At 40.0% G+C, this 23748-nt stretch overlaps 1 protein-coding gene across 1 annotated transcript in view; it reads left to right on the plus strand.

The window, feature by feature from the left end:
- Positions 1-3866: 3866 nt before the first annotated feature.
- Positions 3867-23748, plus strand: part of F5 (coagulation factor V) — a 38298-nt gene continuing 18416 nt past the window's right edge. Inside the window, exons 1-13 of the mRNA XM_068417364.1 lie at positions 3867-4792; positions 5120-5305; positions 8383-8474; positions 10229-10351; positions 11618-11830; positions 14688-14831; positions 15667-15888; positions 16641-16806; positions 18651-18828; positions 19850-19952; positions 20339-20550; positions 21333-21483; positions 21897-22109. Of these exons, the coding sequence (XP_068273465.1) occupies positions 4593-4792; positions 5120-5305; positions 8383-8474; positions 10229-10351; positions 11618-11830; positions 14688-14831; positions 15667-15888; positions 16641-16806; positions 18651-18828; positions 19850-19952; positions 20339-20550; positions 21333-21483; positions 21897-22109 (2203 nt within the window). The 5' untranslated portion in view covers positions 3867-4592. The remainder of the gene's footprint in view (positions 4793-5119; positions 5306-8382; positions 8475-10228; positions 10352-11617; positions 11831-14687; positions 14832-15666; positions 15889-16640; positions 16807-18650; positions 18829-19849; positions 19953-20338; positions 20551-21332; positions 21484-21896; positions 22110-23748) is intronic.

Consider the following 23748-nt stretch of genomic DNA (forward strand, 5'->3'; position numbering starts at 1 on the left):
GTCATGCCATAGGATTTTCCCTATCAGACTAATTTCTAAGATTTTTTGGTAACAAAGGAAGTAGCTGTCCTCCACCCAACAAATAGGGGGTTTTGGAGGGGAGCGAAGAGGGAGTATGACTTAAAATAACCAGCAGTGATGAATATTTTTTTCTTTGCTCTGTCAGAATCTTTTGAAACATCCTTCTCCCTGGAAGGTGTCTGTTCTCCTCCTTTAGGAAAGTGAATTAGTCTTTCACTGGTTTCCAGAATGTTGTGTTAACAAATAACATTCTTCTTTGTCAGGCTGTTGACAGAAGTGTGGCATGATTTGTTTTTGTAAGTGTAAACTGATGAAGGCCTTTTTCTCTGACAGTAGCAGAACAGAGGAGCAGCAGAACTGAAGAGAACTTGCCAATGGCGTCCATCAGCACCATGATATTTAATGTCATGGCATTTGTAGCACAGAAATATCTAGTAGCACAAAACTGGGTGCTTGGTGACTAATATGTGGTGCTCTGCTTGGCTGGATATCGAAGTGGCTGTACCTGAGCAAACAAATTTGACCTGGGTACACTTGCAGTAGTTGTACTGTACATTAATCCTTTTCTTCTGTTTGGGACTAGTATTAAAAATTCCTGTTAGAAGTGAAGATTCTGCTGTAGGAACTGCTATAAACATATGCAAACGTAGTAACCTCAGTTAAAACTTCTGGCAAATCCTGTATGGTCACTTGTTGTCTGAATTTTCCCTGTACATTAGAATAGCTCCTGAGAAGTTCTGCGCTGCTGGAGTCCCTTTCCTACTGCACATCTTATAGTTCTTGTGGCTCTTTACTCGCCTCTAGATCTCTTTCTCTCAATCTTTGAGTACATTCTAGTTTACAGGTGTTGCATGTGGTGAATATGTGGGTGAAATTTTGCAATCTTTTTCCCTGCTCCTGTGGTTTTCGACATAGTACATCTACTTTGAATTTCTAAAATAAGCCGTTTCACAGATTAACCTTTCTTGGCTTTAGTGCCTTCTTCCAGAAGTGAAGATATTTATCTGATGGTTTCTGTCCTGAGTTGTGCCTGGCAGATTTGGTAAGTGCCCGCTCTCTCTTTTACCTACATTCAGAATGATGTGTTCACTGCTGATCAATAATTAACTCCTTGTTTGCCCGTGAAATCCTTTCACCCTGCACTAAACAAAGTACGCTTGCTGAACCAGTGTGCATAGATTGGTGTGTTTGAATGAGAGAGAGAGATCTAGGTTAGGGCACTATTAGCAACCAATTCAATAATTGTTTTACAACTTTTTCTTCCTTATACTAGCTCCCTCTCAGTCACTCTACTCCAATGATGGCAGCCATCAGGATATGTGTGCCTGCTAGCATTTAGGATAGCGTTTGTGATGAAGTAGAACCAAGTTTGTTGTGGGCCTAATCTGTAATTCCCAGAAAGTTGCAAGTCACCACTTCACACCTCTTTTAAAGAGTTATCTGTTCTTGATTGCTCAGACTCAGCCTAGGCTATTCTGGGTAAAAAACTGGTAATGCCAGTTAGTTTTAAAGGTCAGCCTTAGAGCAGTACTATGAGTATACTCTTTTAGTATGTTTTCACATGTAGCATAACAAGAATCAAGACCATAATTGCTGGGTGTCAGAACAGACAATAATCTTCCCCAGTTAGAAGATGCAGGGAGGTTCAGATTGGACATTAGGGAGAATTTCTCTTCAGAAGGGGTTATTAGCCATTGGAAGGGGCTGCCCAGGGAGGTGGTGGAGTCACCATCTCTGGATGTGTTTAAGAAAAGACTGGACATGGCACTTAGTGCCATGGTCTAGTTGACAGGGTGGTGTCAGGGCAACGGTTGGACTCGATGATCCCTGAGGTCTCTTCCAACCTGGTTGATTCTGTGATTCTATGCAGACCTGCTCTTAGTGTTAAAAAATATTGCTTATGCTTCTCTTTCCATGTGTTGTTTCCATTTGGCATTTCAATATAAGTACATCCCAAAGGTACTGCTTCGTTTTGGGAATAACATTGTTCGTTGTGCTGCAGAGATTGTTTTGCCAGTATGGACTAGACCCGTGCTCCTCCATGGATGGCTTTTGCCCACAGGATCCTTTGATGTTGCTGGTGACCAAATATAAATTACATTTGAACGTGTGGGTAAGCAATGAGGATAAAATATGAAGTTTGCAGCATTTGCAGTGTTGTGTAGTAGAAGCAGCAAAGATCATGGCTAAATATGTGAATAGACAATAAAGTTGCGTTGTCTTGGAAGACCAGCCTGGAGAATGTGTTCTGTAGTCAGTTGTCGTGTGACTAATAGTAATAGCTTGCAGGCAACCAATGCTAACTAAAAAAAAAAGTGTATGTATTAGACTTTCACCATGTCAGACAGAGGATATAATTGCAGATACTAGAAATTAATGGTCAGGGGGAAGGGAACAAGGTCTTTGGATCATTGATAATGATTTTCAGAACACTGAAACTTCCCAAAGCGTAGAGGAGACAATGTGATGCAATAGCTTAAAGAAAAGAAAAAAGAACAAAAAAACCAGGCTGACCCAGGTAATTTCAGATCTTACATTGATCCTAAGAGGTGTGGGAAGAGGAGAAAATAAGGAAGTAACCAATATTGGACTTTTTGTTCTTAAAGGGTTAAAGAAGGGTAATACATGCTAATCAGTGTAGTCTAATAGAAAGTATATCTAGTCTAATTCGATACTCTTCTTTAAAACTATCAGTATTATCAGTCACCTTTATAAAAGTAATTTCACTCATGTAATGCATTTTGATTCCTTTTACCATTTGATTGGTACTGCATGGTTCATTGGCTAAGAAATTTCAAAAATACAACCTCCAAATTCATCAAAATGGATAAAAGAGAAGTAACTAGTAGATGTCAGCTTTGATGATTCCCAGCTCACAGTCCCAAAGCAAGGGGTTCTAAGTAGGTATTCTAGGTATTAATTTTTAGCCTGCAATATTTTAGCTTTTTATTACAGGGAAGAATTAAGTATTAGAAACCTACCTATAATGGAAAATTCTAATTCAAACAGTTCATTAAACAGAATCCCACGAAGGCTTGTTTAAAGTGTATTTTAGTTTCATCTCCTCAGCCAGTCACATAAGAATACAAGAAGGTCTTCAAATTCCTGTATGGGAAGGAGCTTTTGGCCCAGTGTTGTAAAGCCCAGTGGGTAGAGATTGGACTCAAACATGAATTGGTTTCTGTTCTGAGAGATACGTGATATTTTCTATGTTCTTCTGTACGAGTGTTGAAGACCTGGAGACTGAGACAAGCTAACTTAAAAGTGAAGATGTTTTAGGTTTAACAGAATGTGCCAGGCACTTCAGCACCAGCTGCTTCCCATCAGTTCCGGATTGAAGGAAGGAGTTGTCCATCTACTCAGAGATTTCTTTCATAAAACCTAAATTATAGCATTTCCACACCAACTATCCAACTGTTAAGCATCAGCATTGAAATAGATCCTGAGCCAGAGATGAACTGAGACCAGAGTAGAAATAAGACAAATATAACTTTTTACTTAAAAATTATTGTAGTAGTTTACTAAAGATTACGGTGAGTTCTTTAAGCAAAACAATAATTAATTAGTAATGAAACTGTGTTTATGTAAGATTTTTTCTTCAGTGTCAGTGCACACATTCTGATCCAACTTAATTGTTGCTGGATTCTGGGTTTTGAATCCATTTCATACGTAATGTATGTCAAAGCTGCTCATGGAAACAAGTGATTAACTCCATGCAGATGCGATAGGAGGTGATTTAATTTCAGTATGCTGCCTTGAAACTGTTCCATGATGTCTGTAGTCTTATGCTGTCCAAGTGATCGTGATTGTTTTCAGGTTTAGGCACCAAACTGTCCTGAAGTTTGGTACGGAGCATTTAGCTATTGGTCTTCATCAATTTTTTTTCCAACCATCTTTCCAACCTATCTCTTCCAAGGCCATATGGTACCATATAGTTTGGATAGAATTAACCAAGCTGCCAGTTAGACCATTCTGCTGTTGCATGATATATCAAACCTAGAATTGATCAGGTTTTGTTTTAGAAGTAGTCTGAGGAAATGTCCTTATTTTTGTATGGTTCTGAAGCGGAATTATTTTGATTTGGGGTTTTAGGTAATTTTTTTGTGAAAACAGTAGCAAAACATTATGGAAAAAGTTGTTGTGGACTTCTATCCATGAAAAAAATAGGTGTAGGGATTTTTTGTTTTTCCAGTAATCCCAGTGTACGGGAAACACACTGAACCATTTTCTTCTTGTTTTGGCAAACTTCTCTGCACTGGCAAAAGCAGGGAAACATTTTTGGTGATATAGTTGACATTGATAATTAGCTTATCAAAAGGCATTTTCCTAATCATTTCTCTTTAGATAAATGTCAACAGATCCTAATCAAGACGAGATTAGGATTCTGACTACGGGCAAGTCTTCAGGCTGACCTGTTAGCTGCCACTGAGAAGGCCGTTCGTTATCCGTTACCTGAGGTACTTGAGAGCGTAGTGGGAACCAAACTGAGCCTGACAACATTTTTAGAAATGTTACTGACTTATATTATGAGTATGCAGTATATGGTGATCTGAACTAGATCTGAACTAGGTATGGCTCTGCATCCACTTCTAGTCCCCACACCTAATCCTTCAGTGTTTTGCTTTCTAACTGGGAATGATTTCTTAGGAGATGTAGCATCTAACTGGGAAATTTCCATCAGTGCCAGCTGCGTGCTGGGTTTCTGTTTTCTGGGAAGACAGAAAATATGCCCCCCTTCTTCCGAACCGTGCAAGCCAAACATCCTGTCATTGTAAGTAACCTAAGTAATTGTTTTCTGCTTCTGATACCCTGCTGCTTCGGTAGGCAATGATCCAGCCACAGTCTGTAGTGGGGCTGAAGCTGCTTCTCCTTGGTGCTTGTCTCGTACTGAAGATTGTGTGGAGGAGGGGAAGGAAGGTAGTTTAAACAGTTTTTTATCTCTATTGGATCCCTGTCAGTAAGGGGAGGAGGAGGTGAAGAGCAATGACCTGAGCATAGCAAATGCTGTTACCCTCTTGCATCACAATTATTTCATTTCTGAGGGGAAGTTAGAAGCAGCAACAGCAATAAAAGCAGCAGTTTCTGCCTTGTCTTCCAGAGCAGTATCAACAGGCATCTGTACCATGACACTCCACTGCACGCGTCTTTTCCTCTTGCTTCTACTTGGTTCATGGTGGCCAGACTCAGAGAAGAATGTGGTGGGAGCTGTGAAGGTCAGGGAGCACTACATAGCTGCTCAGATCACTAGCTGGACCTACAAACTGGAACCTGAGGAAAAGACCAGGTAACAAAGTACAGGATAAGAAGGATGAAACTAGTCTTGTGACTCAAAGTGTTTTATGTCTCTGGTCTCCTGTGGATTTAGAGCCCAGGAGGACTTTAGAGCCTTCTGTTGACTTCAGAGGAACTTGGGTGACTTTAAACAGCATGATCTGAACTAGAGCCAGTGAAGTATTAAAAGCTCCTTTTTATTTACTTCATTAGTGGATAGAATTATTTTTGTTCTCAGAGCACTTTTGTTAAATGCGTTCCAGGGTTTACTTTTATCATCTTCTGTGTGGATTGATGTTTGTTGTTTGTTTTTTTTTTTTAATGTAGTTATTTTAGGTATGTGGATTTTGAGCAATGTTAAGTTGAGCCACGGTTAGATTTCGAAAACTTTCAGACTTTAGAATTTGCTGAAGGGATAAATATGTTCCGATTTGGATACTATCACTTTCACTTAAATCAGAGCCTGATGAACTTTGGAACTAGCTGTGGTGTTTCTGAGTTGTTCAGTAGTTTTTGTGAAATGTCCATCCGAGTTCTGCAGAGTAAAGGTTGTAGGATCAAGCATTGCTGTACTTTAAGTGAAGTGATTTCATTTTTTTTTTCAGATAGCATTGCAGAATGGCCAGCCTACATGCATCTGCCAATCAAGCATATAAAATATCTTATTTGTATTACCACTGTTATCCTTAGGATTATGAACACTGCAAGTACAATGCTACAGATGACAAAACTTGGATGTAATTTAGAATTTATTTAAATTAGGCTTCGTTCTTATGCTGTGCTCACTATAGTCACCATACACAGCTTTTATTTGTTCATGAAGTGGCATGAAATGGTACAAATTACTTGTTCTCCTACATTGAAGGGTGTATTTGGATGCTACTGCATTTTGTTTTGTTGGTGGATGGCTTGTTTTCTTTATTTTTGTTTAGCTTGGTTTTTTTTTAATATATATTGCATTTCTGGATGTTATGGAAAGGACATTTCCAGTTCAGATTTAGACTTTCTAACTCTTCTTTTTTTCAAGACTTAATTAAAACAAAGTTTCTATGATTTATAAAACTCTCCTTGGAAGTTTAATACAACTGGTATAAGCATAATGTCAAACCTGCAAGACAGAAGAAAACAGGATTTAAATGTAGGAATATGAAGCCAAATGCCATTTAAGTATTGACCCGGGCATGTGAATTTAGTAGTTAGAACTTCATTCTCATCTGGATGCATCAATATAAGCATCAGCTGCTGTTTCATTAAATGTCACGTTGTGGATAGACTGTTTTCATGCAGTAGAGACCCACAAGACTGCCTCAAACCTCAGCTGAAGTACTCTGTGATTAGCTAGGAGGTTTTTATGCACAGTGCCTATTGAGATATCTCACATAAGAGAAATGTGATGTGACATTTAGAGCAAGTCACATCCCAAATGGGTCTGATGAACTTTGTAGAGCTTATAGAAATTTAACTAAAAAAAAAAAGAAAACCCAAACCAATAACACCACAAAGGTACTCACTAATGAAGAGCTAATGGCTTGGATCCCAAAGGCGTTTGGGCGTGTAACTTGCTCTGATTTCAGTAGAAGCTGAATGTCTAAACACAGTACAAGAATCTGATACTTCGCTGCTTTTGGTTCTAAACAACTGAAGAGAGGCTGAAAAGAAAATGGGTTCTTCCTGAACTATTTCCTTAATTTTCCAATCATACAAGCTAGAAAAGGACGCTTCACTTCTGAGTGTCAGTCGTCTTATCTTCGTAGAGATTTGTAACCATGTACGAGTGATTTATAAGACACTTCAGAGCAAAGTGAAAACGTGTGCATGCGGCGTTGCTACTGCCATTCCCAAAAGTTATGTAACTTGACCTGCTTGCGTAGTCTGCGATTTCTGAAGTGTTAGTAAGCTACACATTTTGTTCCTTCTAGCTCTGCAATTGGCATTGATAAACTTCCTCTGCCACCCCATAGTCTTATGTGAGTATTCTATTGAACGTTGCCACATTAGGGCAGCACTTGTCAATGAAGGTTATGGATCAGGTCCTTCTCCTTAAAGAGTGAAACAAAATTTTATCAGTGATTTCAAAGAGAGGGGAAGGAATTGAAACATGAACTGCATCTGCCTGACTCTTCAATTGCAAGACAGCGTCACAGAGGGTTTTACAGATCTCTGCAAAAAGAGATCTCCCCCTTATGGACCCGGGATGTCACTGAAGCTCACTGTGTTATCTCTGCCCAGCCTCTGTGCTTGAGCAGCCCATCAGCTTCCCACTATCAAATGTGCCTGAAAGGGCATTAAGAAAAAAGCAAGTGGAATTACTGTTGGATCCACTCATCATATGTACTATAAGAAATCAAGCAATAAATGTGAAACTAAATACAAACTATTATCCCTCCAACCCTCTTCTCATTGTTATTTCTGTTCCAGAACCGTCGCATGCTGGTTTCCTTCTGCTTGCCTAAATATTTTCTAAGAGAACATTGTGTGGTATATTGGGTGTCTGAATCATTTACATAACAAGACTAAGGACATTTACAGTGTTTCTCAGCAATTTCTGACTTGCTGTGAGATCCTTAGTTGTTGTCAGGGAACAGTTTTGTGCTTTCCTCCAAGGTCATTGCTGCTACAGGAGCTTGCTGTCAACGCTGTTGTAGAATCCTTGTGAGTCAACGTTCAAGCATGGAGCTGCATAGTGAGAAATTCAGGTTTCTTTCTCTGTGTTTTGTCAGATGCTTTCTAGGCTAAGCATGGTCAAGACATCTTCCTCTGTGTCTTAAATGGACAAAACAAAGACATCTTCATTGCAGAATCAAAAGGATCTGTAGAAACCACCAGCAAAATCAGGGGTAAACTGTGCTAGGTGCTGTAATTGGATGTCTGATGTGAAATGGCCTAGCTTAGGAACATCATAGATTCAACAGAGTAAGAGGGAGAGAGGGGGACACTACAAAGAGTTGGACCGTGTGCCTTGCCTTCAGCAAAATGTGCAAGTGATTAAATGTAATTCCAGGATTCGTTTTCTGACATATCCGTTAAACAGCAATGGCATCTCTGGGAATCTTTGTCCTTTTAATTTTTTTGCGACTCTTTTGGTTTCAGATTGGAACATCCAGATCCTGTGTTTAAGAAAATTTCTTACAGAGAATATGAAGTGGATTTTAAAAAAGAAAAGCCAGCAAATACATTTGCAGGTAAACAGGAAGGAAATATTCTGAGTATTTTTGTTTGTTGCTTGTTATAAAGCCAGTAAGAAGCTAAGCAAGCTCGTATTTTTGTGTCCATTGTTTTGCACATAAACCAAATAGGCACAGGGGATGAGGTCTCTACAGTGCACTAGGCTTTCAAAGGCCATAGAGAGATTGGATTTTCAGAGGCTGGGGATCAGTGCTATCTGCAACTTAATTGCACGGTACAAAGTATTTCACTTTGTTTTTAGCATCTGATGAGACTTCCCATATGCCTTTAGACTTGTATAGCACAGTCACAGTGGTGACACTATAAATTCACACGGAAGGAGCCTAAGACCTGAGGCTAAATATGTTTCTGATAGATCAGTGGAAAGGAAAAGAAAAACTATGAGGTTGAGTTTGAAGGATGTACCGTTGCCTTTGTGTCCTGTTACTGCTTGAAGGCGTTTGAAATGGATGGAGGCAAGTTCTTGTACTTATGCCATATGTAAGTGTGGTACTTGTGTTCTGATACTTGTGCAGAGTACCTATATAGTCTGTCTGCACTTAATATTAATAGATAAAATAACTTCAGTTGTTTGTTAGATGTTCAGATTTAGACCTCAAAGTAAATGTGTGTGAGGTTGGTGATATGAAATTGTTACAAGTTGCCCTGGAAGGTCTAGTCTATGATCTGGTTCCTTCCAGTTCTGCTTGTTCTCCCGTGTTTTCTGAAACTGCTTCTTTCTTTTCAGAAAAAGAAATCTACAAAAATAGTTTGCCAGGAAAGAAGCTAACAAGCCAAAGGTTGTCTTAGAAGGTTTCTTCCATTGCTTATTTTTGCAACATGGATAGTAGTAGGGATAAATACAGTAGAGATACAAGCCCCTCTTGAAACCTTTTGCAGGCAATGCCTTAAGAAATTTGCAACATGGGACTGATTATTTCTTTAGATAACATTTTGGGATTGGAAGATCTTTTTGTTCTGTGACTTCTGGCATTGAATCATATCATAGAATCATAGTATGATTTGGGTTGGAAGGGACCTTAAAGGTCATCTAGTGCCACTCCCCCTGCCACGGGCAGGGACACCTTTCCACTAGACCAGGTTGCTCAAAGCCCCATCCAACCTGGCCTTAAACACTGCCAGGGAGGGGGCAGCCACAGCTTCTCTGGGCAACCTGGGCCAGTGTCTCGCCACCCTCACAGTAAAGAATTTCTTCCTAACACCTAATCTAAATCTACCCTCTTTCAGTGTAAAACCATTACCCCTCATCCTGTCACTACATGCCCTTGTAAAAAGCCCCTCTCCAACTTTCCTGTAGGAGAAGAGTGCTACTCAAAGAAATGTGCTTGAATGCCTTTCTCTAAACTCTTAAACTATAAAATGTCTGCCTTCCTAAAACTGTTTAATTAAATTATATGTGAAGGATTCCTAGAAATTCCCAATGAACCTCAACATGAACCTTTTGATAAATTTTTCTGTATCTGAAAATAACTTTTTTTCCTAAATCTACCATTTTCCTGTGATTTTTAAGTGTTAGCTTCCAGATATATAATTTATAACATTCCTGACTATGAGCTGCAGGTTTTAAATCCCCATGTGCCTTTTTAACTGCTAAATCTTCATTGCAGTGGTATTACATTCTCTGCCTGTATTAATTTTGCAACTTGTACTTCGAGAGCTCATGGTCCCTCATGGGGGAGAGGGCTCCTCGTTTTACTAAACATACTGTGTTGCTCACGTTTTCCTCTCTCTTTATCTTGAATAACTACAGGACTTCTGGGACCAACTCTGCGTGCTGAAGTGGGAGATACTTTAGTAGTTCACCTTAAGAATATGGCTGACAAGCCAGTCAGTATTCACCCCCAAGGCATAACTTACAACAAAAATGCAGAAGGTAAATACTAGAAAAACTCCCATGTTTTGTTCATTGACTTGTAGACTACTGCATGAAATATTGATAGGGGCCCAGACCAATGTTTGAGGATACGTGTAACACAGATATCTGTTGATCCTGTATTAAAACTTCACACCCATTGTTAGCTCCTTTCTTGTTCATCGGTGTAGCACTAGGAACGTGAGTGTCAGCTGACATGCACGGCCTCCTGGCCCGTGTGCTAATACTGGTTCACAGAATCCCAGAGTGGTTGAAGTTGGAAGGCACCTCTGGAAGTCATCTGGTCCAACCCCCATGTAATTGCAAAATATTCTATTTCAGTACATGTAAACCCTTAAATACAGGTCTTAAAAAAACTTTTCCAAATCCCTTGCAATAGCATGCATCAAGGCGTTATTGGTAAAGGCAGTTGACAGTGCTGATCATGTTGTTCTAATACTCAGCATTTCAGGCTCAGCTTTGTGATGTTTTGCTCCTGAAACCCTCCTGTGACTAGCAAAAAGGGATCATAAACTGTGACCAAGTTGACAGTTAAATGTCTGCCCTAGCACAGAGTGAGTTTGGCTGCCCATGCTGCTTGGATTGCCCTGCCCTGCGTACTGAGCCAGAGCTCTAACCTGCAGTTTACAGATTTATTCAAGGCTTTGTTTTTGGTGTCTGTACAAAAAGAGTTTTGCAACCTCATCTCATGCAGTTGAACAGAACATGTTATTGGAAGTGACAGGCAGTTCAGTTTTACTATCTTATTAAGGTGCCTTTTGCACCTAGGATTTTGATTCTCTGGCTCCCTTTTGTCATATTGCAGATTTGTTGGATATGGTAGGCAGAGATATGAGCCATCACTGTCATCTGGATATGCAGTGCACAGAAGGTCTAAGGCAGCAAGGCAATGCTAGCCTGCTGAATGGCGTTAGGAGAGACAATTAGAAAGTTGACAAAGTGGGCACTATTCCTCCACAGAGTATCAGTGGGCAGAGGCTGAAGCTTCATGCCATCCTAGCCCTAGTCAGGCTGGTGAAGAGCCTCACCTTTTCGCAGTGATGACAGTTCTAGGAAATCTTTAATCTGTAAGAAACAGGATAGTGGAATAGCTGCTCTTCCCTATGCTACTCTCCACAATGTGAGTGGAATCATGAGTCCTCTCTTTGAAGCTAAAGTATCACATAGGCAAGAAACAAACCAAACTTGGAATTGATTGCAGGAGTGTATTCCAGATGCTTTAATTGCTCTTTGTGTTCATGCCACTCCACTGACTCTTCTTGGCAGGCTCCCTTTATGGTGACAGAACATCACCTGCAGAAAAACAAGATGATGTTGTGCTTCCAGGCCAGGTCTACACATATGTGTGGGATATAACAGAAGAAGTTGGTCCAAGAGAAGCTGACCTTCCTTGTCTTACTTATGCCTATTATTCTCATGAGAACATGACAATGGATTTTAACTCTGGTCTGATTGGAGCACTGCTTATCTGTAAGAAAGGTAATGAAATGCTTTGAGACTACTGTAAGGTAATATAGTTTCATTTCTTAATAAAGTTGTATGATAATGAGGGAAGATACATTATTTTCCTTTTCACATCTTTACATTCAGTGTAAAGTAAATGGTTTTTCAACATCTTTCTTTTAGGTATTAGTTTTTAAATGCCAGCTTTCATGCATATCCATCCTATAATTATAGAATGGACAGAGCGCACTATTAATAGATACATTTGCCTGTACTGGCTGCATTTTTAGTTGCTTAACTGCTAAATATATGACCTCCAATTTCCTGTCTCAGAATAAATATTTTTTAAAGCTTCATTCAAAATGGTTCAGCCATTCCAGAGAGTAAGGCAGGCAATAATTGTTTTACCCATGCCTTTTAAAGGCTGTCCGACCAAGAGGCTGTAGCACTCTCTCTTCTGTAAGAAGGGTTTGAAATTGCAGAGCAGTGTATCTTGTCATTTCAGTCAGTGTATTTCAGTCATTTGAAAATATGGCCAAATTTGAACAGATTATAAGTCTTTGAAAAATGCTTTGTGTGCTATCAGGGACTTGAGATTTTAGCAGTTTGAGTCATTGAATTCTACCTCCACTAATATGAACTGGTGTCTTATAGGACTTGTAAGTAACTGCTAGGTACATGCCGTTGATTTGAGGGACATCTCAAACAGCATACGACTGTGCAAGCTACTTAAACTACTTGCTGGTGCCTTAAATCCTGAATTTTTCCAAGTTATATGTCCTTCTTTTAGTGAAAGCTCTGTGAGTTATTGAGCTTGATCCTCTTTCCCTGCAGTTTGAGTCAAACATTTTGTACAGGCTGCAGACTGTGTGGACTTGGACCCTGAAGCTTTCCTGAAAGTAAACATAAAACTGGTTCAGTGTGGGTTGTACAAAGGCACTCTTATCACTGATAGATACCCATTTAAGTGCAGAATGTACCTACTCATATCACCTCAAAGGAATGGCATTAGTATTAATTATGTTCCTCCTGAAGTTTTTTGAGAATTAGTGCTTCTAGTATTATCCAGGACTTGTTATTTTCCTAATTTTCTTGGGTTTTCTTTCTCTGTGTTTGTGCGTATGTGTGCATTTTGTGGCATACTGGTAGAGTTAACCTGGACAAATGCTTTTGAATTATTTGCTTTCCTTCCTTCTCAGGCTTCTCAAATTCATGCATCTATTGTGGGCTTGAGTTGGATATGAGTTTGAGATGGATTGGCTTGACCACTACCTTTGAGACAATTTAAGCATATGTTTCTATCTAGAGCCAAGACAAACGGCTAACTAATCACACTTTTAAGATTTCTGAACAGGGTTTCTTTGACTGGGCACAGCATGTGGTAGGTGTGCAATATGCCTGTGTATTTGGTCTGGCTGGTATGGAGTTAAGTTTCTTCACAGCAGCTCATACAGTGCTGGGTTTTGGATTTGTGGCTAAATAGTGTTGATAATACACCCACGTTTTAGCTATTGCTGAACAGGGCTTTCACAGTGTCAAGACTTTCTCTTTTTCCTGCTCAGACCTCCCCAGCTTGTAGACTGGGGCTGGGCGAGAGGTTGGGAGGGGAAACAGCTGGACAGATGAACCAAAGTGGCCAAAGGGGTATTTCCTACGTCATTCTCGGCAATAAAACCCGGAGGTAGAGGAAGAAGCAGCAGTGCAGGGGGGATGAAGGGTGTTGACTTCCAAGGTGGCTGAGCATCAGTCTGCTTGTGGGAGATGATGAGTGATTTCCTTCATGTTGCTTGGGTTTTTTTCCCCTCTTTCCTTCACTTGTTGAAGCATCTTTATTGACCCACAAGTTTTCTCACTTTTGTTCTTCCTGTTCTCTCCCCTGTCCTGCTGGGGGCAGGGAAGCATTGAACTGGCTGTGTGGTGCTTGGCTGCTGGCTGGGGTCAACCTGCCAGTCTGACGCATTGAGAGGAGCATAGGTAATATAACCTGGGAAGGTTGTAAAAAGTGGACTTTTGAGTTAAAGCACTGACTGAATGTTCTTTGTGTGACAAGCAGTTCAATTCCTCTGCTGATCTGAGACTTCTTTTGTGCAGGAAAATAGGACTTTGTAGCCTCTCATAAAAAAAAAAGGATAACTGCTTCCACTGTCAGTGTCTCTTCCTAGGTGGAATAGTCAGCAAGCTCCCAAATTTTTAGTTCCTGCAGTCCAGAAGGACATCTGGTTTAGTCCTGGATTATGTATTTCAAGTAGCAAATGGAAGTTTTTGATGTGAGCTATCTACAGAAAGAGCCAGTAAAATCACACCAGTTCTGTGTGGCAGGTCCAGAATGAATTCTACTTGTCGATAGAAATCACACCTGTATCACAAAGTCAACGAGATGGTTTCTTATAACTGATCCAATTCAACAGTATTTGTCAAAATCTCTTGTATGTAATGGTTGGTTTTATGCTTTTTAAAGGAGCTGATTACCTCAGTGTAGTACTTGAAAAGGCAATGTTCACACTGCAGGTGACTCTGCCATCATTCTTTTCCTTGCCTCACAGTCTCAAAAGAGAAGCCAGCTTCTGATGGTGGACAGAAGGCTGGCTGGTGCTCCCATTCATTAAGGCGATCCCTACAACACATTGCCAGAATTGGCTGAGACAATTCATTGGATGTTGTTTAATCTCCTCTGGGATATTACAGATTTTGATTTCGTGGTTACCCAACCCAAAAGTACTTTCAGAAATAAAATCACTTTATGAGCATTCTTAAGGTCTTGTTTTGGTCAGGCTTAGCCAGTACATGGTAACAGGTGAAGCAAGCTCATTAAATACACATTAATGCCACTACATTGAAGTGAAAACAGCTTTATTTCTACTTCCAATTAAGATCTGTTGTTTCTCCTTCATAGGAAGCCTAAATGAGGATGGGTCACAGAAACTTTTCGACAAGGAGTATGTTCTGATGTTTGGTGTGTTTGATGAAAACAAGAGTTGGCAAAGATCAGCATCACTCAAGTACACAATTAATGGCTATACTGATGGAACATTACCAGGTACTGTTCAGACTTATGTGAAATTAAATTAACATTGATGAAGACTGAATATTACCTTTGTTTGCTTTTTATGCAAGAGAACAAGAACGTGGAGGGATGGGATACAGCCTTTTTTAGAACGTCTCTTCTAAATTCTAGAAGAGAAGCTGTACATGCCATGTTGCTGATAAGAACAAGATTACGTCTAAGAGTTCTGCTTGAAGAACAGGATTACCAACTTTTTTTTTTAAAAAAAAAAAAAGAAATCCCTCATTTTTTTACTCTGCTGATGGGGAGCGAGTGATGTGATTAAGTGAACTGCTGGTTTTACAGCATCTAGAACATACCTATGTGAAGAACTTCCTGGAAGTGGAAAGTCTGTTACCATTAAATTAGACAATTAAATGGGAAGACTAGGAAGGTGGTAATGGGGCTGTTCTGTTGCTAGGGTTTTCCTGAGCTACTTTCATATCTCTGTCCAGTCCATTGAGCAAATACAAAAGCCTGTCTTAGGCGGAGTTTTTAAAACGACTATTGGATAGGGTAGTTACTGGCACAAGATACAACCTCATTCTTTAGCTTGGATCCTTGCCTTTTTCTTTTCTCTCCCCCCGCCACCGCCTTCCAAACAGGGACAGTCACTTGCATGTAAGATTTAAACACCTCTCTTCCGCTGACGTACAGGATTTTGGTATCTGTTCCATTTACAAGCTTCTGAAACTTCCTCTTGTTGCAAACACTGATCACAGGAGTCAGAGATTTCTTTAATGTTTTGAGCAAAGTCTCAGACCTAGTGTGCGTAGGCAACTTGCATGATTTGCCTGTATTCTGAACCCTACTTTCATTTCTCTTTCAGATTTAGAGGCTTGTGCATATGACAACATTAGCTGGCATTTGATAGGAATGAGTTCCAAGCCAGAAATTTTCTCCATTCATATCAACGGCCAGTCCATGGAGCAAAGACATCGCCGAGTTTCTACTGTTAACCTCGTGGGAGGAGCATCAACCACAGTAAACATGACAGTGAGTGAAGAAGGAAGGTGGCTGATATCTTCTCTTGTCCAAAAGCACCTGCAAGGCAAGGAAACATCTATTTATTAAGCAACTATAGAGTTGTCCTTCTCTTTTTTTTTAATGTCCCAAATGGCTTCTGCTGTTGTGCAGTGGTAGTCACTGTGTTTCAGGTGGTTGTCATTTCACTAAGAAACCACTAGAGAACAGGGCATTCTGTTGGAACGAGATGTGCACGATGAAATAACAGGTGTTCTTATCCACAGCTTCACTGCTGCATGCAGATCACAGAGCAACAGTGAATCAGTACTTGAGCGTCTAAGTCTCTGTGAGTCATTCAGATAAGCACCATTATAAAATGAGTAAGGAACCACCTATTTCCTGAGAAACTGCGCGCTTTCAGCTAAGGGTCACTCAATCTGATGAAAGTATTTGCTGCTCATCATTTGAAAGTGGGTATCTCTCTCAGCAGTGATCAGAATTCTGTTTTAAAAAATGAGAGAAAAGTTTCTCTTACAAGAGCTGGAAGATGTGTTTTGAAAAAAAAAACAGGAAAAAAATATCTTTCTATCTGTTCAGCTGGTATTTTCAAAGAGGGCTAGTTGGGAGAGCTTCTGTATTCCATTTGATTAATATGGGCTCCTTGGAAGGCTCCCAGCCTATGTATAGTCTGCATGGATGCAGCCTTTTCAAGCCTGAAAAGATAGCAATCAGATGAACAAACGCTGGCAGCCTTAGCTAAAGAAATGAGAAATGCAGTTGAAGTGGTAAGAGTTCATAAAATGGAAAATCACTATGGTACTGTTTCTTCTTAATTAGCTGGAATGCACGGTTACCTCACTGTAAGAGACTGTGGGGACAAAGAGGTGAAGAAGAGTCGTCTCTCCTATAAAGAACGTCTTATGGTCAAAAGCTGGGAATATTTCATTGCTGCAGAAGAAGTTACTTGGGATTATGCGCCGAGTATTCCAGACAGCCTTGATAGGTAAAATACTTTGTCAACATAATATGGAATGTTAACATGAAATCACAGAATAATTCAGGTTGGAGAGGACCTCTGGAGATCCAACGGCAAAGTTGGATCCAGTTGCACAGGGCCTTACACAGTTGAGTTTTCATTGTCTCTATGGATGGGGACTCAATTTCTTTGGGCACCTTTGCAACCTCACAGAGAAAAAATTTTTCCTTGTCTCTAATCAGACTTTCTCCTGTTGCACATTGTGTCCATTGTATCTCATCTCTTCACTATGCAACTCTGAGAAGAATCTGGTTCTGTTTGCTCTATAATCTCCCATTTGATAGTTGAAGATAAAAAATAAGACGCTCTCCTAGCCATGTCTTTGCACGACTAAATAAACCAAGATTTTGCTTCTATGTCATGGGCTCTAGCTCCCTAATCACCGTGGTGGCCCTCCACTGGACTCTCACCAGTGTGTCAATGACTTTCTTGGTGAGGAGCCCACAAGTGGACACCTTCTTTTGCCTCTAACAGGGAGCCCAAAATATGAAGATGACTGAGGAAATGCCCTAAGTAACATGCAGCCTATTTTCTAAATTACTTTTCAACATGAATTCTGCTGAAATAAACAATCCTTAAAAGGTGGTCTAGTTGACAGGGTGGTGTCAGGGCAATGGTTGGACTCGATGATCCCAGAGGTCTCTTCCAACCTGGTTGATTCTGTGATTCTGTGAAGGGAAAAGGAAGGAGGGAATATTTCTGGAGAATAAAGGGTTTTAAAAGTTCAGTACAATAAAGTGTTTAGGGAATGGGAGAAAGAGAGGTCTCTCTATAAATGACCTTTGCATGGCACCAATATAGATGTAGTAACAGTTGTAATAAGGAAGCATATGGGGCTATTTTGTTCAACTTAAGGTAAATAGAAGGAATTCTGTAACACACGAGGTCATGGTACACAATGCTGCCAGTGCACTGTAAGGTTAAATCTGTAATCTAGCAGTGGGGAACTGACAGACTACTGATGACTTTACAAGCTGATGTTCATAAGAACCTTTAAGGATTTAAGCAGAACAAGACAAATTCCTTACCCTGGATGGGCTTATAGTTTCATATACCCCCTCAGAATATAGTGTTCACGTAACTCTTAAGTATTTCTCCTTGTTTAGTATGATTTGCTTCCCTTCTTATTTGCTCTTGGACTGCACAGAGGAAACTTTTATATCTTTCCCTGCTAGTTACGTGGCATTACTTAACCGCCTCAGTGCTCTGATTTTTCCTCCTTTGTTCAAAATTAAAGAGTTTATCCCTGTTCAGTAATGTTTTTTGAAGCGCAAGTGACCAGGACAAACATGTTACTCTGTGTTACTTCCCAGTGTTCATCCTAGTTTTGCTCTGGGCATTAACAATTCTAATGTTTTTAAACCTGAGTGTAACACTACTTATTCTATGGTGCTTGACTGGGATTAAGATTATCTGTTCCTGTCTCTCCTAGTCTTTGCTACTCTAAGCAAATTGGTTATTTTTTCTATGCTCAACTCTACCTTTGTAAAAGGACAGCAATGATTTCTGCTATCTTATCTTGAAAATGTAGCTGCTGCTTCAGTTTGTTTTTCTTGCATGTATACCCTATTAAATTAAATGTAAACTGATACTCATTGGTCATATGTGATGCTAAAACATAAATCATGTTCCAAGCTTCTTCTTACCTAATTTAGGTTAGAATTTGGGGTGAAGAGCATCAGGTTAGTTTAGGGCTTGGATATTTTTCAAGCAGTGAGGTTTCTACCAGTTGCTTGAGTACTAATTCTGTATTCTAATAGATGTCACTATTTAAGTTTTGTTGATCATTTGTCTTTTTCTTTATTTTTAAGACACTACAAAGCGCAGCACTTGGACAACTTCTCAAATCTCATAGGTAAAAAGTATAAGAAGGCTATTTTTAGGCAATATACCGATGGCAGCTTCACTAAACGTCTGGAAAATCCTCGTCCCAAGGAAACTGGAATCTTGGGACCTATTATCAGAGCTCAACTCAATGACAAAGTCAAAGTAAGTAACATAAATTCAGAGATTATTTATCCTATAGCATAACTTTCTGTTAAGCAGAGATACAAAAGAACTAGTTTGATTTTTTTTTTTTCAAAAAAATATAGCTAATGTTATAAATATTGTCCCTATTAAAAGTTATGATCACAAGTGACAGTGTTCAGCTTAAATTTTTCAGCATTCCCTCTATAGTTTCCATGATTGTGCTTTATTTTACAACATAAACACACTTCATTCACACTCTTTATAAAATGTATTTATATGTTGACACTGGTCCAAAATGGAAAAAATTTAGACCCAGGTGGGCTTCTGGGGAGAATTTGGATGTGAGGCCAAACTTCATGAGCCCCTCATTCTTTGTGTTGTTATTTTTTCTGGCTGTTTTAGACAATGGTACTCAGTTTTCATAGTTAAATGATCTTTCATGGAGTTATGAAATGAAACTACAAAGCATTGGCACTGCTGTCGCATCCACTTGTCTTTCTGTTGTCGCTTAATGATGCATCACAAAGTTTCATGACCTTTAACTGCCACCATGACTCTGTGACTCTGAATTTGAGTTTAGCACATTTCTTCTTTTTTTTCTGGGTTCATCAAGAATAGGCAGGACATTTTGCCTTTTCCTCCCATATCCCCTTTGGGTCTTGGAATCTGGGACAAGATTTGGTTTTAAATCTGGTTAAATTTGTTTTCTCCCATATTGAAAGTTCTTAAGAACTTTAGTCAATAACTTCATATTCCTTGAGGTAGTGCGTGCCTAGCAGCTGGAAGAAAAAGTGTTCATTTAGGATTTTCCAGGGGCTTTGTAGAGCCCATTGAGTGAAGTTCAGCCCAGCAGCAGGGTACCAGCAGCATTTAGACTGTGGATTTATATTATCAGACAATATTTAAGACATCCCTTTGCCTTTCCAGCACTTGCTGGGCTGAAACCAGGAAAATTCTCTTGTAGTTGAAACTTTTATGTATTCAGACAAGGATCTGCTGAATACTAAATTATTTTTTTTTCATTTCTGTATCAATATAGATTGTATTCAAAAATAAGGCCAGTCGACCCTACAGCATTTACTTCCATGGAGTAACACTTTCAAAGAATGCAGAAGGAGCTGATTATCCTCCAGATCCCACAAGTAAGAAATTTGTGACTTCCATTTTGCATCCCACTAACTGTTGTGGAGGGTTTCATTGCTTTGAAGGAGACGCTGTGGCTAAGAATGTGCGTGACTGGGAGACCTCAGTTCTGTGCTCTGCCTCTGCTGACCTGTTGGGTTTGCCTTATAGAGAAACCAAGGTATTATCTGCAAAGCATAGACAAATACCCTTTCTTGGTGTCTTAGTTTTCTGTTCTTGTTTGTGATTTTAGAGAGACACAAAAGTTCATGCTGAACTTCAGGTATCTCAGAGGTAGCTTGAAATGGCATAACTGCACCAATGTCATTAAAAAGGTGCAGCCTGATGTTATATAACTGGCTCTAAGTTTGTATCATTACTGTTCCCCTCCTTTATTTTTCCTTAGGCAATGACACCCAGAGCAGAGGAATTGAACCAGGGGAGACATACACTTACGAATGGAAAATTGCTAAAACGGACCAACCCACTGCACAGGATGCACAATGTATTACAAGGCTATATCATAGTGCTGTGGATATTGAGAGAGATATAGCCTCTGGACTGATTGGCCCACTTCTGATTTGTAAAAGTGAAGCATTGACGCAGAAGGGTGTTCAGGTAACATGTTTGGCAGCCTCTTAGAGCTAGATTTTGCTCAAATAATATTTGATCTACAGTGAATTTGGTTTTGCTCCCCTTAGGGAGCTGTCGTGTAGAGAGCAATTAAGCCACTAGGCTCCTGAAGAAATGGCTTGAAGAAACAGTCTTCAAGACTGTCCACAGCAGTAGAGGAATTATATTCTGATTTTCTTAGCAAGAGCAGCGTTTCAACAAAAGGTCAGCCTGACTTGAACATCTATTTCTAGACTTCATAATAAACTTTCTTGCTGGTATTATACCTTCAAGACATTCAGATCTGAGCTGGTCCCGTTCTGTAACAGACATAACTCAACAGGGTGTGACAATCTCGGGCATCACTGAATGCAGAGTAACCCAAACAGCATGGGAGAGTTCTGGGAGAGTGGTTCTCTTTGCCATCCATTGAAATCTTGCTTGGCAAAGACTTGAGCATCACTTGGGAGAAAAAATGTCAAAAGCTTGTGCTCAAGTCAAACCAGGAGGCTGGTCCTTTTACAGAGAGTCCAGTTGTGTACCATCTGCATATCAGCAGTGCTAGTGGCTTGCTCGGTGCTCCACAGGTTGGTTGCAGTAGCAGGATTGTCACCTTGAAGTCCTGAAAATGACCCCTTACTCCCTTTCACTTAGCCTTTGGATCATGCTTACCACAACTCTGGTGAAGCTTGTATTGCTTACATAGTAAGTAAGAAAGATAGTAGGATTGAGTCCTTAATACGTGTGTCTGCTTGTAAAATGTAACTGCTGTGTTGGTTGTCTTCCAGAAAAAGGCAGATGGGGAGCAGCAGGCCATGTTTGCTGTGTTCGATGAAAATAAGAGCTGGTACATAGAGGATAACATCAAGGACTACTGCAGCAACCCTGCCGGTGTTAAAAGGGATGACCCCAAGTTCTATAACTCAAACATCATGCACAGTGAGTGGGATATCAAGCTGGATATTATGAAAGCTCATGTGAACCTGAGCATTCCGTGATTGCTTGTTCTCAGATGTAGTGCAATGAGGGAATTTCTCTAGAGAGTCAGTGAACTTCTAACCATGCCAGGTGGCACTCTACAGAAATATGCAATATTTTAGGGACCAGGCTGGCTCTGGACCGTGAAGCAAAGGCAAGAGTTACTTACCTTTGACACAGCACCATGCTACCGTGGAGATACTATTTTCAGAGCTGGAATCTCCATCAAGGCTGTTGTGGTTTCAGCCCTGTGTCAGTCTATTTCCAGGTGCAAATGTGAGTCCAGTTCAGTGGACTGATAACAAAGAACAGGAGATTTTTAGAAGTCTTACTCTGAAAATATTGAGACCGCTTTTATTTTGCTTTCCTTTCAGCAATAAATGGCTATGTGTCTGACAGCAGTGAAATCCTTGGATTTTGCCAAGATAGCGTGGTTCAGTGGCACTTCTCCAGTGTTGGCACTCAGGATGAGATTGTCTCAGTTCGACTTTCTGGGCACTCTTTTCTGTATCAAGGAAAATACGAAGATGTGTTGAACCTTTTCCCAATGAGTGGAGAATCGGTCACAGTGGAAATGGACAATGTTGGTAAGTGGTCAAACTATAGTGTTTGACAGCTCTTCTAAGACATTTTTTAATCTCCAGCCTGTAAGAACTTACCTAAATTTTGAATCATTCTCCAGTACAGCTGATGTCTATGGAGCTTTGTTGGCTACACAGACTTAGCACGTAGCATAATTTTATGCTGTGCTGAGGCTCTCTTTGTTGTGTTTTGTTGGGTTTTTTTCACTTCACAATCAGTATTGGGGTTAGCAATGATCATTTTAAGGCAACGCTAAGCCTGTCCTTGCAAACAATCCAGTATCAACTCCACTGTATGATTCCCAGTTTTGCCTCATACTTGTCCATTCTAAGTTAGCTAAAATGGACCAAGGCTGTCCAATTATGCTATTTGTTATCACAGAACCACAGAATCAACCAGGTTGGAAAAGACCTCAGGGACCATCGAGTCCAACCATTGCCCTGACACCACCCTGTCAACTAGACCAGGGCACTAAGTGCCATGTCCAGTCTTTTCTTAAACACATCCAGAGATGGTGACTCCACCACCTCCCTGGGCAGCCCCTTCCAATGGCTAATGACCCTTTCTGAGAAGAAATTCTTCCTCATGTCCAACCTGAACCTCCCCTGGCGAAGCTTGAGGCTGTGTCCTCTTGTCCTATCGCTAGTTGCCTGGGAGAAGAGGCCGACTCCCACTGCACTACAACCTCCCTTCAGGTAGTTGTAGACTGCACTAAGGTCACCTCTGAGCCTCCTCTTCTCCAGGCTAAACAACCCCAGCTCCCTCAGCCGTTCTTCGTAGCTCAGAGATAATTGTAACTCCATCAGACTTTATGGGAACCTCCCCAGTGATGAAGTTGTGCTTTTGTTTGATTTTGGTATGTCATCTCTTCTTTCCATCTAGGGCATGTTTTCTGTTGTAAATTTGCTGTTAGAAATCAGGAAAGTTATGCAGGTCACTTCAAACTCTGATAAATACAGAAAAATTGTATGTGACCTTTTTAATAAAAAAGGCTAGTTTTCTCAAGCTCTGTTAATTCTGTCTATTCTGTCATTTCTACTAGTTCTAACAGTAAGCTGTAACAAGCAAAGAACTTGATTTGATGCTGTTTAGGGAAACAGATTGTATTTTGTTCTCTGCAGATCCTAGTTTCAAGTAGAGAGCTTATCTTCTGACTAGGTTTTGGAGGAATTATTAAAACCCTTAAGTTACTCTGACGTGCCTTAGATTGGCAGCTTAATGTTTTGTGTCCAGATTGGAAATTCAAATTACTTTAAAAGAATAAAGATCATCCTTTATGCATTCAAAAGCTTTTAAAGTGCTGTGTTTATCAGATGTTTGTCAACATTGCCTCAGAACGTATTTGTTCTGTTCAGAACGCTCTGTCTGTGTGGCAATGCATACAACACTAAGGACAGGACAAAGTTAAAACTTTATCTCAAAAAAATCCCAATCTTAGATCCAGATCTAAACATAGATCCTTTATATCGTTTCTTTCTTTCTTTTTCACATCCACCTCTTTCATGGGTTATGTTTGGACTCAGGTCCTAGGTACAGCTTAATCTGTGGAGAAGAGCTCCAGCTCTTGGGTGTATTTATTTATATGTGCTATTATTTATTTAAATTTATTAATTATTTTTAATTGCAATGACTGCTCGTGGAAAT

Source organism: Nyctibius grandis, chromosome 23 (assembly GCF_013368605.1).
Source record: "Nyctibius grandis isolate bNycGra1 chromosome 23, bNycGra1.pri, whole genome shotgun sequence".
Lineage (NCBI taxonomy): Eukaryota > Metazoa > Chordata > Aves > Nyctibiiformes > Nyctibiidae > Nyctibius > Nyctibius grandis.